A 15958-nucleotide genomic window follows, 5' to 3' on the forward strand; every position below is an offset into this window, starting at 1 on the left:
TCAAGCCAGTGGAGGACTCCCAACTCTCCCAGACCAAAAAAAGCGAGGCGAGTGAGGTCAAATGTGGAGATGCTGATCACTGTCTTTTTTGGTGTTCGTGGAATTGTGCGCCGGGAATTCGTACCCCCTGGCCAGACTGTTAACCAGCACTTTTACTTGGATGTTTTAAGGCGTCTGCGAGAGGATGTGCAGAGGAAATGCCCAGAACTTTGGCGATCAGGTGACTGGTTTCTGCATCACCACAATGCTCCAGTACACACGGCCTTACGAATGACCCACTATTTGGCATCTCAGAGGTGGTCTGTCATTCCTCACACTCCGTATTCGCCGGACCTAGCCCCGTGCGATTTTTTCCTATTTCCACAAAGTAAAAACAGCTTCGCAAAGGGCACTGGACAATATCACAGTTGAAGAGTTCCAAACATGCTTCCAACAGCGGGAAAAGAGACTTGACAAGTGCATCGCATGTAATGAAGAGTATTTTGAAGGTGACTGAAGTAATTTTGTAAAAAGGTTCATCAATAAATTTTTTATGACAACAATCCGGTTTCTTCTGGGACCCCCCTTGTACACTGATAACTGCTCTGTGGAAATCAAAGTATCTTATTTACTGATTGTATATATATTTTTTGTTTGTTTTCATTATTTGACTAGGTGACAAGCTTGGTGTTGCCCACATACATATTTTTTACTAATCAGACTTTTTTGTATACAGTGTTTGAAGCAGTGTGATTGGGGACATGCACAAAGAGACTGTTTGCTTCACTAACACAGGAGAGAGCCATATAAAGCTGCCCGTGCAAAAAGCGACTGACGCCAAGGTCCACACCCGCATCACGCAGCATCTGGTGTTGTGTTTTGTTTGTGGTCTGGCATAACCGTGAATTGCACACATTTAAAGGGAAGTGATAAACTGATAAGAATAAGTGGGATTTTTGGTGTAAGAAGTCCCTCGTCTGTGCCGATTCCCGTCAAATTTTCTGTTTGTACGATGTTACATTGGGGACGAGTAACTTAAAGCCTGTGTGAGTGAAGAGGTCAGAGGTGCGAGATAATGCACAACACTCCCGATCGGAGTTATGTTTCTTGAAAGGAACTTCCAAAGAGCTAGTCAAAGCCTGATGTTCTCAACCCGAAGTGAGTCTCGTGTCATGATCTTTATTGGGTTCTTCAGATGGCGTAGACCTGTCTATTAGCCATTCTGGTGTAATCAGAAAGACTTGACTGTTTCCTAGGCATTTTTATTTGTAAACAAAATGAAATTGAAATGTAGTGAGTAGGAATCCAAATAAAAATGCAGATTTAACAAACTCATTTTTTCCTAGCAAAGAGTATAAATAAAACCTATCCAATGAAGTGCACCAATGTTGTTTTACAATACACAAAGCAAAATCTGTAAATCTGGATATCCTAGCCAAGCAATTTCGCAGTTAGTCTGTATTCCTAAAGACGAGATTGCTGTGCTTAATTCTGTCACTGAGGTAAACTTCCTCTCGCACATCTGTAGTGGAGTTAACAAAAACTAAATCGATTCTCTGGCGTACTACACTGTAATGATTAACACCTGGACTACTAAGCTGCACTGACAATTTTAGATAAAAGTTTGTTACAAAATATATATAGCGTGTTTAAAAAAGTTTCAGATACTTCGACACGTGGTAGTAATCATCAAAAAAAGAAACAATAAACACTGGTCTGCAAACGATATTTTCTGAGATAGACGTGTTTATAGGAATGGCTGCGCGATGCTCAGTTGTGGTTATTAGCACTGTCATCGCATTGGTGCCCTGTCAAATGTGTCGGCATGGTATTATGTTGTCTTACCGTTAAGTGATCCGCAGCCAGTTGTGTGGTTAGAGTTGTGTTGTAGGCTGCATTAGTTTTCATAATGTTCGAGTGCTTATTGTCATTACAGTCAACCCTGGGTATGTATCACGGTGTTTTATCTTCTTCCAAATGCGGATTCACTTATGTATTTACTGTTATTGCACTGTTTGTATGTGCAAATGGTATAGTACATTTACATTTTCTCACTTCCACCACTTGTTAGCAACGGTAGTCTGCTACTCGACAAGTCAACTGGCCGATACAATATTCTGCTACTGTGTAGCAAATGGAGATAGCCTGTCAGCTCCTGCCCTCTATGCTGAAATGCATCTGAAGTGCAAAATGGCTTCCGATAAGCTGTTAGACAGACTTTTCCGGCGCCTGAGGGACACAGGTATCCTTGCGCCTCAGAAGACTGACAGTGGAAGGCCCCACAGAGTCTGAATACCTGACAAGGAGGAGCTTGTACTATGTTTGGTGGAAGAAACCCCTGGGACTAGTTGCCATGATTAGCTGCAGCAGAAGGCATGTCTCATTCTCTTATCTGGGGAGTACTTCATGAACAGTTACTTTACCCATATCGTCTACAGCACATTCAGGCCCTAAGGCCACAGGATCATCACGACAGATGGTGGTTCTGTCAGTGGCTGTTGCAGAAGTGCGCCGCAGATCTACTGTTCACATCAGAGATTTTATTTACCGATGAGGCATGGTTCACTTGAGATGGTGTTGTGAATTCCCATAACCAGCATGTATAGGCAGGTGTGAATCCTCAAGCGCCAGCCGGAGTGGTCGAGCGGTTCTCGGTGCTACAGTCTGGAGCCGCGTGACTGCTACGGTTGCAGGTTTGAATCCTGCCTCGGGTATGGATGTGTGTGATGTCCTTCAGTTAGTTAGGTTTAAGTAGTTCTAGGGGACTGATGACCTCAGAAGTTGAGTCCCGTAGTGCTCAAAGCCATTTGAACCATTTTTTGAATCCTCAAGCAATTCAGGAAAGAGGGCATCAGCACCAATTCTCAATCAAGTTATGGGCAGGTGTGCTTGGCATTAGATTAATAGGGTCATAAGTGCTACCACAAAGGTTAACTGGAGTGTATCATCTGGACTTTCTCATTAATGTATCGCCTACCTTGCTGGAGCCTGTGCCATTGCATCAACGAATACAAATGTGATTTATGCATGATCTCCCCCCCCTCTCCCCCCCACACGCGCACGCATGGGGCTTGCTGCTCTTTGGTGAGTTCATGCTTGGCTACCATGTGGCCCCAGCCTTTGCAACATCTTCTCCCTTCCGTGCTGGACAAAGTGACGTTTTCCCCTCCCTTAGGGAACATGCCTGGATTTTCTTTGGTAGTTCTTTTAACAGTTCTACTCCCTCTTCGGTTGTGTGGGCCAACCTCCAATGGCTCTCTGGGACCAAGGGTTTGCAAGGTGACAGAATGTAAGATTCCTGTCCGGCTGGTACGGTGGCTCGAGTCTCGCAATTTACTAACCACTGCACTGTGTGGCTTTCGAGCGCACCATTCTGTAGTTGACCATCTCATCACTTTGTCCACCAGTGTCGTGAATAGTTTTCTGTGGAAATCCCAGACTGTGGCCGTGTTTTTCGATTTGGAGAAAGCCTACCACACCTGCTGGAGGACTGATATTCTCCACACTCTCTACATGTGGGGTTTCCGTAATTACATGCCCCACTTGCTTCAGGAATTTTTAAAAGTTTGAGTTTTCAAAGTAAGTGTGGGTTCTGCCTTGTCGGACGACTTTATCGAGGAAAACGGTGTGCCTCAGGGTTCCGTCTGGAGCGTCGTCCTCTTTGCTATCACCATATACCCTACAATGGCCTGTCTACTGCCCTGCACCTCTGGCTCCCTACTTGTTGACGATTTTGCCATCTATTGCAGTTCTCCACGGACTCGCCTACTCGAGCGGCACCTTCTGTGATATCTCGATTGTTTTTACTCGTGGAGCATCAACAGTGGCTTTCGTTTCTCACTGACACAACAGTTTGTATGAATTTCTGCCGGTGCAATTGGTTTCTTCTATCGTCTTCACACCTCAGACCTGTTTCTCTTCATTTTGTCGAAACTACGAAATTCCTGGCACTCGTGCTCAATAGGAAACTTTCTTGTTCGTTTCTCGTGTCTTTCCTGGCTGCCCACTGCAGTCTCTCAATGTCCTACGTGTCCTCTGTGGTACTTCCCGGGGAGCAGATCGGAACACCTCCGTGTGTACCGGTACCTCGTCCATTAGAAACTAGACTGTGGGTGTCTCGTTTATGCATACCCTTCACCACTTTGGTTTCGTGCGGCAGTCAATGTTCACCTCGGCCTTCGTTTGCCTCGTAAGGACACTACTCCGGCCTCGCCCTATTGCATTCGGTATCGTGACCTTTGCACAGAACTTCGAATTAGTACCTCAGTGTACACTGACTGCTCTTAGAGTGACCGTGGTGTCAGGTGTGCCTTCCTCATTAGCACCAACATTTTTCGGTTTCAGCTTCTGCAACACAGCTCAGTATTTACAGCACAGCTCTCCTCCCCGTATGAGACAACGCAGTACATCTGGCGACAGAGGCTTTCCGATTGCGTCATCTGCTCAGAGTCTCTCAGTGCCCTTCATAGCCTCTGTGTGCTGCAGACTGTCCATCCTTTAGTGCGACGGGTCCACGAAAGCTGTCACTCGCTCACTCCTGATGGAGCCACCGTCACGTATACGTGGGTTCCCGGTCTCGTCGGTCTGACAGGAAACGAGGCCGCTGACGCTGCTGCCGAGGCTGCAGTCCTCGTACCTCGGCCCGCCAGTTCTTCTGTTCCCCTCGTCTCCGCATTGCAGTCTCTGCGCAGGTGGTTTCACTACGGCTTCACCACCGGCCCTCCCTTCACAGCAATAAGCTGCGGGTTATTAAGCCCGGTTGTCCGAACATCGTCGTCTTCCTTGTTGTGTTTCTTTGTACGGTCTCCTAATTTTTTACTTTTTTTTGTACTGTACCGGTGCCAAAGGGGAAAATTCTAGTCAGCCGTAAGTATACACGTCATACCCCACGTAAGCACAAAACAGAGGAGAGAACCCTATTATTGGCAATGTTTTAAGTGAATGAAATGAAAACTTCTATTGTAATGGAAAAAATGCATGTAAGTAATAACATACACAACAGATACAGATATTGTGCACACACGAATGCAGAATTGGCCAGTATTATTTTGGAAGTACCAGCACACATGAGAGGTGAGACAGTTACACATATTTCCCACTGACACCTGAACAGTTCAGTCACAGTTCTAGTGGTGACGTAATGGCATTCGCGAAAATGTGTTTAGAATAGTGCACATTGTTATGCTGTAGACCGCGTCACACTGCAACACGTATGACCTGAGCAAATTCTTGTCACCAGTGTTCAATACTTGATGATGATTCGGTGTCGTCAAATAAGAGTGCATCATACTAAGACTGTAAACTGAAGATGGTAACCCAGAATTACACTGAATTTTTCTGGATATCCAAACTCGTACAGCCATTGCTCGTGACTTTTTTGTATTTTGGTTGGTATTTTGCTCAGTGAATATATAACACATTTTTGGAAATATGGCACCAGTTTTACTGTTACAGTCCTGTCAGTTAAAAGAAAAGAGAAAAGCCTTTATAGTGAGCCCCATGTATTTTGTTGCCACAGTGGTTTTTCTTTCTTTTGTGCAGTGATTTATTTGTAATATTGATTTTTCTCCTTACTTTGATTTTATACTGCATGTGCTTCTGTCCATTCCAGTATCATTTGGTGCACTGGAAGAACAATTGTTTAAACGCCTGTGTGCACACACTGTAATTAGTCTCTCGTACCTACAAGTCCAATGACACAGCGATACATAGGGGGTTGTGGTGTATTCCTAGAGCTGTCACTTAAAGCTCAATTTTGAAACTTTGTTAGTTGGCTTTCTCGGGGAACTTTATGTCTATCTACATGCACCTGCCAGTACAGTTCTTTCGACGTCCCACGGGTCAAACTGACTCACCTCGGTCAGAGTAACAGTCAGACATCGTCTGTACAATCACCCACTGGAAACACACGGTTACGGGTTGTTGAGCCACAACTTGCCACACGCAGTGACCGATAACCTCTGGCACAGAGATGCAACAGCAGGGAGCTGTCATCCAGTCATCTGAGCTCACGAAGGACTGCGCCTACTCGTCACCACTGATTTCGTCCAGATTTATGGCACGTGCTCCTCGGTATTGCCAAAAATGAGAGTGATCCAAGCGGGAGATCCAGGTGGCCAACCATTTAGGGAAAAATATATGGATGGCTGGATTTTGTGTGAGTAGGACTTGGGCACTGAGAGCTCTGTAAAAAAATTGACAGTTTTTGCCCGTTATCAATACTGATACTGACATATACTGTTCCTGAGAACTCCAACACTTTTAAGAATGATTTTGTGTTATATTTTAAAATTTTTTGTAATTTTGCATTTGCTATTTTAATGTCTCATTTATTTTATTAATTTTCGAGTTATTTTAATATGCCGTGCCAACGCAATTGCACGTGCACTGACTTCATCTGCTGTTGTCCCTATTGTGATTAGTGGTAAGATCTGATGGAAGTCCCTGAAGAAGAAAATGGTACAGCTGGCTATAGGACTATATTTTTTACACAAACATTGAATTGTTCTCTGAATATTATATGAGGTACTGGAACTCGTCTGAAACAACTGAAGTGCATTCCTGCATCAATTACCAGTACTACTTTACTTTGAAATGCTACGGAGACTGTACGTGTCGTAGGCGTAGACTGTCAGCGCAGTAGTCGGGTGGCTCTACGCCTGTTGTGGCGATGGTATTAATTTCACAGTGGCGAGGGAATTCGTTTCGTCTTAGCTCAGGCAATTACACAAAATATTTGTGAGTGATACACGCAAACTTTTCTTGCCAGTCATTTTACCTATTGCTGGAAATGAGATCAAAATGCCTTCAGTACTTCCCTGAGATGTTTTACAGATTATGACTTATATGTAAGTTTGTAATGGCAGAAAGAAAATATTTTTGGTGATATATACTGATGGAAAAAAAATTGCAACACCAAAAAGTAATCGATGTAGAGTAATATAATTTCGGGAATACATTTGTCTAGGTAACATATTTAAGTGATTAACACTGGTAGATCACAGGTTAATGTAAGCCTGAGATAAGCCATTGAAAATGTGAAGCACTGGTACATTAATAACCTCTGTAACCACCATAATGGAAACCTGCATGCATTATGTTGTAAGGGCACCAGATACAAATACAAAATACATGTGTTTTATTCCACCTCTGAAAATGTTTACGTGCAATTGGTGCCTTCAGTGTTAACATAATAACAATAGTAATAATAATAATAATATAAATTTGGACAAATGTCATCAACTACAATATAATAATCCAAGATGGATACAACACATATTTATGCAAATGTCAATAACAACAAAAAGTTTCGTAACAGATCAGTTACAAGATAAATGAACTACAGGGGTCACTCCAAAAGAAATGCACACTATTTCTGTAAAAATACAGTTTTCATTCTGCATGTGTGAAAGTTTTACAGTGTGTAGATACAAACCTTCCCACTTGTTTTCAAACTTAGTTCAATCTGTTCCTGTGAGTGGCGCTGTCACAGCATGTCTTCAAGATGGCTGCTACACTTGACGTTCGTCAGAAGCAATGTGCTGTCATAGAATTCCTGTGCTGTGGAAACGAGGCAGTGGGAAACATCCACAAGAGATTGAAAAAGGTGTACGGAGATGCTGCTGTCAATCGCAGTACAGTTAGTCGGTGGCCAAGCAGGTTACGTGACGAAAGCGGGCACGGCAATATTGAGGACTGTCCTCGCAGCGGCAGGCCTCGTACTGCACACACTCCAGACAATGTGCAGAGAGTTAACGAATTGGTGACTGCTGACAGACGCATCACAGTGAACGAATTGTTGCGCTACATTGGGATAGGGAAGGAAGTGTTTGCAGAATACTGAAGTTGTTGGCGTTAAAAAAGGTTTGTGCCAGGTGGGTTCCCGGCACCTGGCGGGCCTCACGCCCAAAAATTTTAACTGCTAACACAGCCAATACAAGGAGCTTATAAAATAAATAAAATAAAATAAAATTAAATATTAATTATTTTTATCTGTCTGATTGGCTCTCCTATGAGTCGTCAGGTTTTGATTATTCGGTATCAGACGCTTGACAATGGCTTTTTCGTAAAGGCAATGTTACTCGTAGTTGACCGTGAAATAAAACTGAAATAATCGGACTTCGTAATTAAATCGTTTCCAAAGACTGCTGCGGTAGGTGCGGACTCATAATCTAAATCTCAATATTACAATAATTTGCCAGCCATGCCAAAACGTCGTACAGAGGTGATTGTCTACTAAACAAAAAATTACACAGTTAGTTAAATCAGATATATTCAATGAATAAGCCTACAGTTCATAATCCTACTTACTTTTATAAATATAAATTCTTTACAGAATCGAGTGCCTAGTATGGTTGCAACTCGCAGTAATTTTCTATATCATGAAATATGGCGGTGTGCCAGACAATAAACTAAAATACGTGCTTCTCGCACCACTTCAACGAGAGCTCCTTTTTTTTTTTTAATCAAACATACGACTAACGAAAATGTACTTTTGTTTTATCAGCGACACAGTGCTGCAGTTGTGTGCCATAGGCTTTATTTATTTGTCACTGATTATTTATTTAATTAATATCTCGCGTTTCCGAGGAAACTCACGCTCGGCATGCAAATGTGCCTTTATATTGCCCCCTGAATTGCGAGGCGAAAGGACACACCTGCAGGCGAGCAATTCACCTAAAGGCACAAGAAAATCTAAGTTATCTACAACTATTTACATGACTTACATTATACTGTATATTATACACAAAATTTGAATGACGCGCGTGCGCCGAAAAAGTTCTTATGTTGGCAAAACAGAGTGCGCGCATGCGCAGAAGCGTCTGTGTAACTACGGCACTGCCGTTATTTCGTAAATTTAGATCACGCGGCACAGTATTGCAGTTCATATTGTTCGTGTGCGCGCGCATTTCTTAGTCGTTGCACAAAGAAAATATTCCACCAAGATTACATATGAAGACTACATTCTATGACAGGTAACTTAGTTTTAAAATTACAATATTTGTTATAATACAATACAACTTTAGATTGTTGAATGTTCTTAGTTACATAGCATTGCAATGAAATGCTTCAAAGAAAAATGTCCGTATTTTTCAGGTGCGTTGACCTATACACATGGTGTCGTTATCACAGTTCATATTCATCTGCTGCACAATAATTTTTTACAGGTTAGTATCGTCGTGGTAAAGTTTTTTGATCACAGTAACATCGTTGTATAACAACGTGATTGATACATAAGCATGTCCATTTCCTATTTCCATTATAGTCGTTGTGATGCAGTTCGTTGTGACAAAAAGCATTGTTTATTACAGATCAGACGTGACCCGTCGAGTAATTAGTCCATATGCAGTTCGTTTTCGATATTCCGTGGAAGCTTGGTTGCAGAACCTCGGACGGCACATAGCTGGCGTCGATCCTTGGACAGTCCAGGTAAGAGTGTCCGTCACATTCGAGAGCATTTCATTCCCTGAAGTTCCAACCAAAATTCTTCCACCCGTCGTGTTGTTTTCTGGACAGGCACTTTGTGTCCATTTAATCCAGTTAACATTTTGAAGTTGGGTACTGTAGTAATGTCACTAGACGATGCACGAATTATGCACTTCACATATTCAGCTTTTTTTTTTTTTTTTAAATATAGCTCACCTAAATGTTCGTAGTTACTCATCGCGTTTACAAAGGTACGATGCATCATGAATGTCATTAACAGTTTCTTTCACATAGGTTTCTGCGTAGTTGCAGACTTAGTAATGTACGTTAATGTCCGTGAACAGTGGTTCACTACGCATTTTTTTTTTTTTTTTAAAAAGTTTTTCACATTTTGGCACTCGTTATCGTTCAAATTTTCACACAGTAACAGTTACATTATACATCAGTTTAAAAAAACATAAGTAATAATACATACACACGTCACATATTTTCTTAGCATAAACATAATACAGTTGCACATAAACATGTTTACATCATCATTACATAGCTATAGGTTATTACATTGTGTCATATTTGATTACATGAATTGCAGATATTTACATCCTCTTTAGCGGTTTTGCTGGGATATTATCGATGTTTTTTGTGATGTCATCTGAAATTAAGATAGGTTAGACACAACATTCATTACATCAGTAGGCAAGACCAGGCGTTTTCGCTACTCAATAAATATTCAAAATAGTAAGAGAGAGAAAATGTTCGATTCCTCGCGTTTTGTGCGTGTGTGTAGAGTGTCTGTGTGGCCTTGACTACTGATAGATGCTTTTCGTGTTGAGAGATGTGCGTCTAATCTATTTCTCAAAGTAAAAGATCGCTTCACAGATGACGTCTGTCAGTTCGTCAGGTGTCATACCAAGTCAGTGGTACCTACAGTCACAAATGTTCCGTGAAAAATTTATATATCATTCACTGCTACGTAATCATAAATTTTACTTTAATATTCAGTCTTCTCGGTGGTGCCGCGGCGTTGAAAGAAAAGTTCTTCTGTCTTCAACTGCGTCACTGGAACCGCTGAAATGAAAATTTCTATACTACTTATAATCTATGTTGTAATTTGTTTTAGTTCTTGCCACACAGCAGGTCGTTGAGATAACGGTACGTTATATGTCTTATGGTAGAAGATCTTGTGAGGCTTAACTTCAATCTTGTACACATACGTGTTGATAACACCTAATCGTTTGGTAAAAACTTGTAAATATTTGGATAACACTTCCTGTAGTTTTATACGTTCATGTACACTGAGAGCTGTAGCTTCACTTATCTTATGATCAAGCAATGTTTTCAAGTCCATTAGCTCTCTGTCAGATGAGTGTGTTTGCATGTCTTGAATGTCTTTGTCAAGTACTAACTGTACCTTGTACCCTGTACAGTGTTTGTCATGCTTTAGAGTTCTCCTGTCCAAATCAATAATAATTACACTGCCTTTATCATTTAAAATACATTTACCTTTGGAGAAGTCTATAATGCAGTCCTTCTCGCTCATAATATCTATTCCTAATATGCAATTTGTCACAAGGTTTTGTACAACCAGGAATGGCCATTGTACGGTTCCATTACCTATTTTAACGTTTACAAAAACTTGCTTCGTAACCCTACATGACTTATTACCTAGTGCAGTAGTTATTTTACAGTTTTGGGCAGGAAACTCAGGCACAGGTTCCAATTCACACATCTTTTTATAAAAATTAAAAGATAAAACGCTCACAGCTGCACCTGTATCTAGGATAATAGTAGTTGGAATCCCACCTACTACACCAGTAGTGGATGCTAAAACAATTTCATTTGTGTTTAAACGACATTGTGTACTGTCTTGTAAAAGTTCATCTGATATATTGTTATTGTGGTTGTATCTTATAAATAAAACAGGTAGTTTTTGTTTAGAATTACTCGGCATATCATTATTCTGTTGTTCAAGTGTGGTGTCAAATAACTGATTAACATTGAAGCCGCCCCCCAAGGATTCTTCAGCCACGACCTGGGGCAAAGTAGTGACTGTTTCTAGTTTGTTGGATTATCATTTGTACTAGGTACTGACACAGATTGAGGTTGTGCATCAGGTGTCATTTCTATTATATTCACATTCGGATATTGCCTATTATGATCTCCAAACTTTTGCGGTTGTTGTTGCTGTTGCGCATTATAACTTACCTGTCGGTCGTAAGGTATGCTCCAATTTTGACCTGGTGGCTGCTGTGGTAAAGCAGAGTTTGAATGAAAGTACTGATCGTTACGAGTCCAACCTTGATGCTGTCTTGGCTCGTAGTTATTATTATTTCTATTTCTGTTTGTGTTTTTGTTATTACCTTTGTATCCGTTGTTACCGTTGCAGTTATTACCGCGGTGCCTTTTGTATGGATTGCCGCATGAAATGTTATTACTGTTGTAACTATTGTTCGTATTGGAATACGCGTGTTGATTTTGATTTCCGTACTGAGACGGCATGTGAGTTTGCTGTTTTTGTTGTACCGCGTATCCAACTGTGGACGCGCCAGAATTGTGTTGGCAAGCCTGCATGTTTCGCATACCACTAGTGTAAACATTGTGGCTGCTGTTTTGCCGCGCGAAGCGCTGATCTTCAAGTAACATGTCAACCGAATCTAAAGCTGTTAAAAAATAATCTGAATCGTCATCCGGGATATGTAGAAGTTTTTCCTTAATGTTGAAAGACAATTTGGCCTTCAACGCTCGGAGTATATCACGTGTTGCGACTGGTTCGTCTAAAAAATGTCCCATGTTCAAGTATTTTTCAAAATATCTGCGTAAGTTACCATTTTTACTGTTAAAAGTTTCAGGTTCTAAAATCTGTCTCCTGAGTCGCTCCTGGACGGATTGCGACCAGAATTTGTTCAGAAAGGCACGCTCAAACTCACTGTACGTGGTACATACGTCAGCTTGACTGTATGCCCAGACAGCTGCATCGCCTTGGATGTAACCGACAATATATGAAATCTTTTTCCGGTCACTCCAAGTGCGTGGAAATGCGTTACTAAAAGATTTGAGAAAAATCACCGGATGAATGGTTCGTTTTTCTGGGATAAAAATCTGAAATTGCCTGTGTTTTATTAAGCTTTCGTCTTCCTTTGCATTATGATATGGATTTGTTCCACTGTAATTACTGCAATGCTCAGCTGGCGAGTAATTACGATAATGTTGCTGTGGTTTACCATGATAATAGCTTGTGTTTGTGGTTGCACGTCGTGGTATGTGTTGTAGTCGTGGTGTGTTTTGTTCTTGTGTGTTTGTGGTGTGCGGTATGTGTGCGTCATACTCGAATGTATATTGGTTTCTGAACTGTACATTTTGACTGATATTTTCGTTACATTCAGACTGTGGTTGATCGGTGAATTGTCTCATGGGTGCAGTGACGGATTGTACTGCGTCACTAATCAGCTGTTTGTTATTAGTGATGTATTCCGCTACGGAGTCGTGCACAATTGTTGGTAAATTTTCACGTATGCATCTATCAAAATGTTTGTCTTTGTTCTCTACCCAATCATGAAATTCTTTATTAATATTTTGAAAATGAGCTGTGGCATCAGATTGTAAGATGTCAGTCAGGTGTTGTTCAACATCGTCAAATTTATTCTGCACGTCAGTAATTCGTTTTTCAAGGTTGTCGTGTACTGAAGGATATGTTTGAATTTGTTCAGTAAGAGCTTCACACGTGACATTAAGGTTTTTTAATTGTTTCTGTAAAAGTGCTACGTCATTTGTAGTCTTTTCTTGTCTCGTATTAAGCTTGGAAAATTTCGTACTGAGTTCAGTCATCTGTTCGGTCAGTGTGGCGTCTATAAGTTCCACACGTTTACACAAAGTGTCATTACATGCCTTGATTGCTATGAGATCAGATTTAATTTCGTCATTTTGTGTCTTTAACTGTTCATTTTGTGTCTTTAAGGTTGCCATGTTTTCCGCGTTCTGCATCCTTAAGGTTGCCATATTTTCGGCGTTTTGTTTCATTAGCATTTGTAACATGTTGGCAATGTTTACTGTTTGCAAGGTCTCTGCCCCCGCCGCGTCATTAGACGTGACGTCATGTATTAACATGGGCTCTGACTGAGACTTTGAAATTTTTGTGGTGGACGGCCTATTGTCAAAATTTCCGTTGACACTTGCGTCAATATTTGATGTATCGTCACTACCGGTTGCTGTCGTAAAGTCATTTTCTAACATTTGTCTCTCGTCCGAGTCGGATTGCGTCTGAATAGTACGTCTTTGCTGTTCCATTTTTGCGTATTGTTTTCTAGTTATTACCATGCCACACGTGCTATATATTTCAAGAAATTAATGTTTGACACTGGTTTTAAAATAAAATGCAGTTGAGCATGAATCGGTCGTAGCAACAATGGCTGTCTGTTAATTTAAAAATATAAACTGAATTTGAGATTATTGGTAATGGCTGCTGGCCATGTTACATGATATCGTACAGAAGTCGGCCATATTGTACACTCGTGTATTGGTATTGTTGCATACGTTATTGTTTAAGGAAAAATACTGAGAATGGAATTTATCACTGAAACTGTTATGCGGAAAAGAAACACTACAGAATTTTACTGAAAAGCTAATACACTGAATTATACGTCTGGTCAAGCCTGCTAATGCAAAGATGCTGCGTCTTACCTTATTTTGCTGGAAGCTTCTTTGCGTCTTCCCGCAAAATTTTATAATTGGCAAATATCTTCTGATTTTTTTTTTATTTCTCATATAGTCAAGTCCAGGACCAGAAGGTTGATTTTTCACATGAAACAAAGAGAACAATGTAACAAATGACAAAATAACAAGTCCGACACGCAGTCGCCAATATAAAATAAATAAAATAAAATAAAATTAAATATTAATTATTTTTATCTGTCTGATTGGCTCTCCTATGAGTCGTCAGGTTTTGATTATTCGGTATCAGACGCTTGACAATGGCTTTTTCGTAAAGGCAATGTTACTCGTAGTTGACCGTGAAATAAAACTGAAATAATCGGACTTCGTAATTAAATCGTTTCCAAAGACTGCTGCGGTAGGTGCGGACTCATAATCTAAATCTCAATATTACAATAATTTGCCAGCCATGCCAAAACGTCGTACAGAGGTGATTGTCTACTAAACAAAAAATTACACAGTTAGTTAAATCAGATATATTCAATGAATAAGCCTACAGTTCATAATCCTACTTACTTTTATAAATATAAATTCTTTACAGAATCGAGTGCCTAGTATGGTTGCAACTCGCAGTAATTTTCTATATCATGAAATATGGCGGTGTGCCAGACAATAAACTAAAATACGTGCTTCTCGCACCACTTCAACGAGAGCTCCTTTTTTTTTTTTAATCAAACATACGACTAACGAAAATGTACTTTTGTTTTATCAGCGACACAGTGCTGCAGTTGTGTGCCATAGGCTTTATTTATTTGTCACTGATTATTTATTTAATTAATATCTCGCGTTTCCGAGGAAACTCACGCTCGGCATGCAAATGTGCCTTTATAAGCTGCAAATCAAAATGATGGATATTTCGTCGCCCAGCCAGGCATTCCCCAGCAAGCTCTACAACAAATACAGGAACACTTTAATGAAGCTTCAGAAGACAACTCTCAATATACAGTTTAATAAAAATTGCCTAGCTAATAATGTAATTCCATATTATATCAAAAACTCTGTGAATAGCATGTCATCTGCACCAAAGAAAGTGTAACAGAAAGTGGAGATTTTGTGGCTAAAGCATGAAATTAGGGAATTATATGCTAAAAAGTAGTTGCTTAGCACTAAACTTTACCAAACACATTTAGATTTGGCCAACAAATTTACAATACCAGCTCACTTTGAGGAAATAACAGAGAGAGAAAAGGCATATATTCAGAAAGTAATGCAAGAAAAACGAGAGAAACAAAACAGAAAACTCAACAGAATAATCAACAGCACAAACACACCCACTAAAAACAATCTCAACCAACAATATAAGTTCCATGATGGAATTGTTAACCTACCTGACATAAATCTTACCGAACAAGAAAAGAACCTACTAGAAAAAGGGCCAAAACACAACATTAACACTAACATATCACACAAAACAATAGAAAACCTAATAACGGAATCAGGAGACATTTTACAGGAACAAGAAAGACTCAGCACCCCAGAGTTTAATGCAAACTAGACAAGAGAATTAGTAGCTGCAGAAATATCACAGATAATCAGAACACACAAATCCACAATTATTTCTAATCATAAAACATCAGAGGAAATCACAGCCAGCAAACTTAAAATAAATTAAAACAGAACAATGCCATAGTAACAAGAGCAGACAAAGGGAATATTACTGTAATTATGAATGAAAAGGAAAACACAGAGAAAACACTAGATTTTCTCAAAGACAACAACATCACAAAACTGATCGGAAAAAAAACATTCAACAGACACTGTAAAACATCAATAATACATTCTCAAAAAGCCAGGTAAAGAGAATGACACAGGAAAATGCAAAAGCACCCACCCTAAATGCCCTACC

General features: G+C 40.3%; 1 protein-coding gene across 1 annotated transcript in view; it reads left to right on the forward strand.

The window, feature by feature from the left end:
- Positions 1-1287, forward strand: part of LOC124619882 — a 67765-nt gene extending 66478 nt beyond the window's left edge. Inside the window, exon 6 of the mRNA XM_047146509.1 lies at positions 716-1287. Within this exon, the coding sequence (XP_047002465.1) occupies positions 716-722 (7 nt within the window). The 3' untranslated portion in view covers positions 723-1287. The remainder of the gene's footprint in view (positions 1-715) is intronic.
- The last annotated feature ends 14671 nt before the right edge of the window (positions 1288-15958 follow it).

The sequence above is a fragment of the Schistocerca americana genome, chromosome 6 (assembly GCF_021461395.2).
Source record: "Schistocerca americana isolate TAMUIC-IGC-003095 chromosome 6, iqSchAmer2.1, whole genome shotgun sequence".
NCBI classification, from domain to species: Eukaryota; Metazoa; Arthropoda; class Insecta; order Orthoptera; family Acrididae; genus Schistocerca; species Schistocerca americana.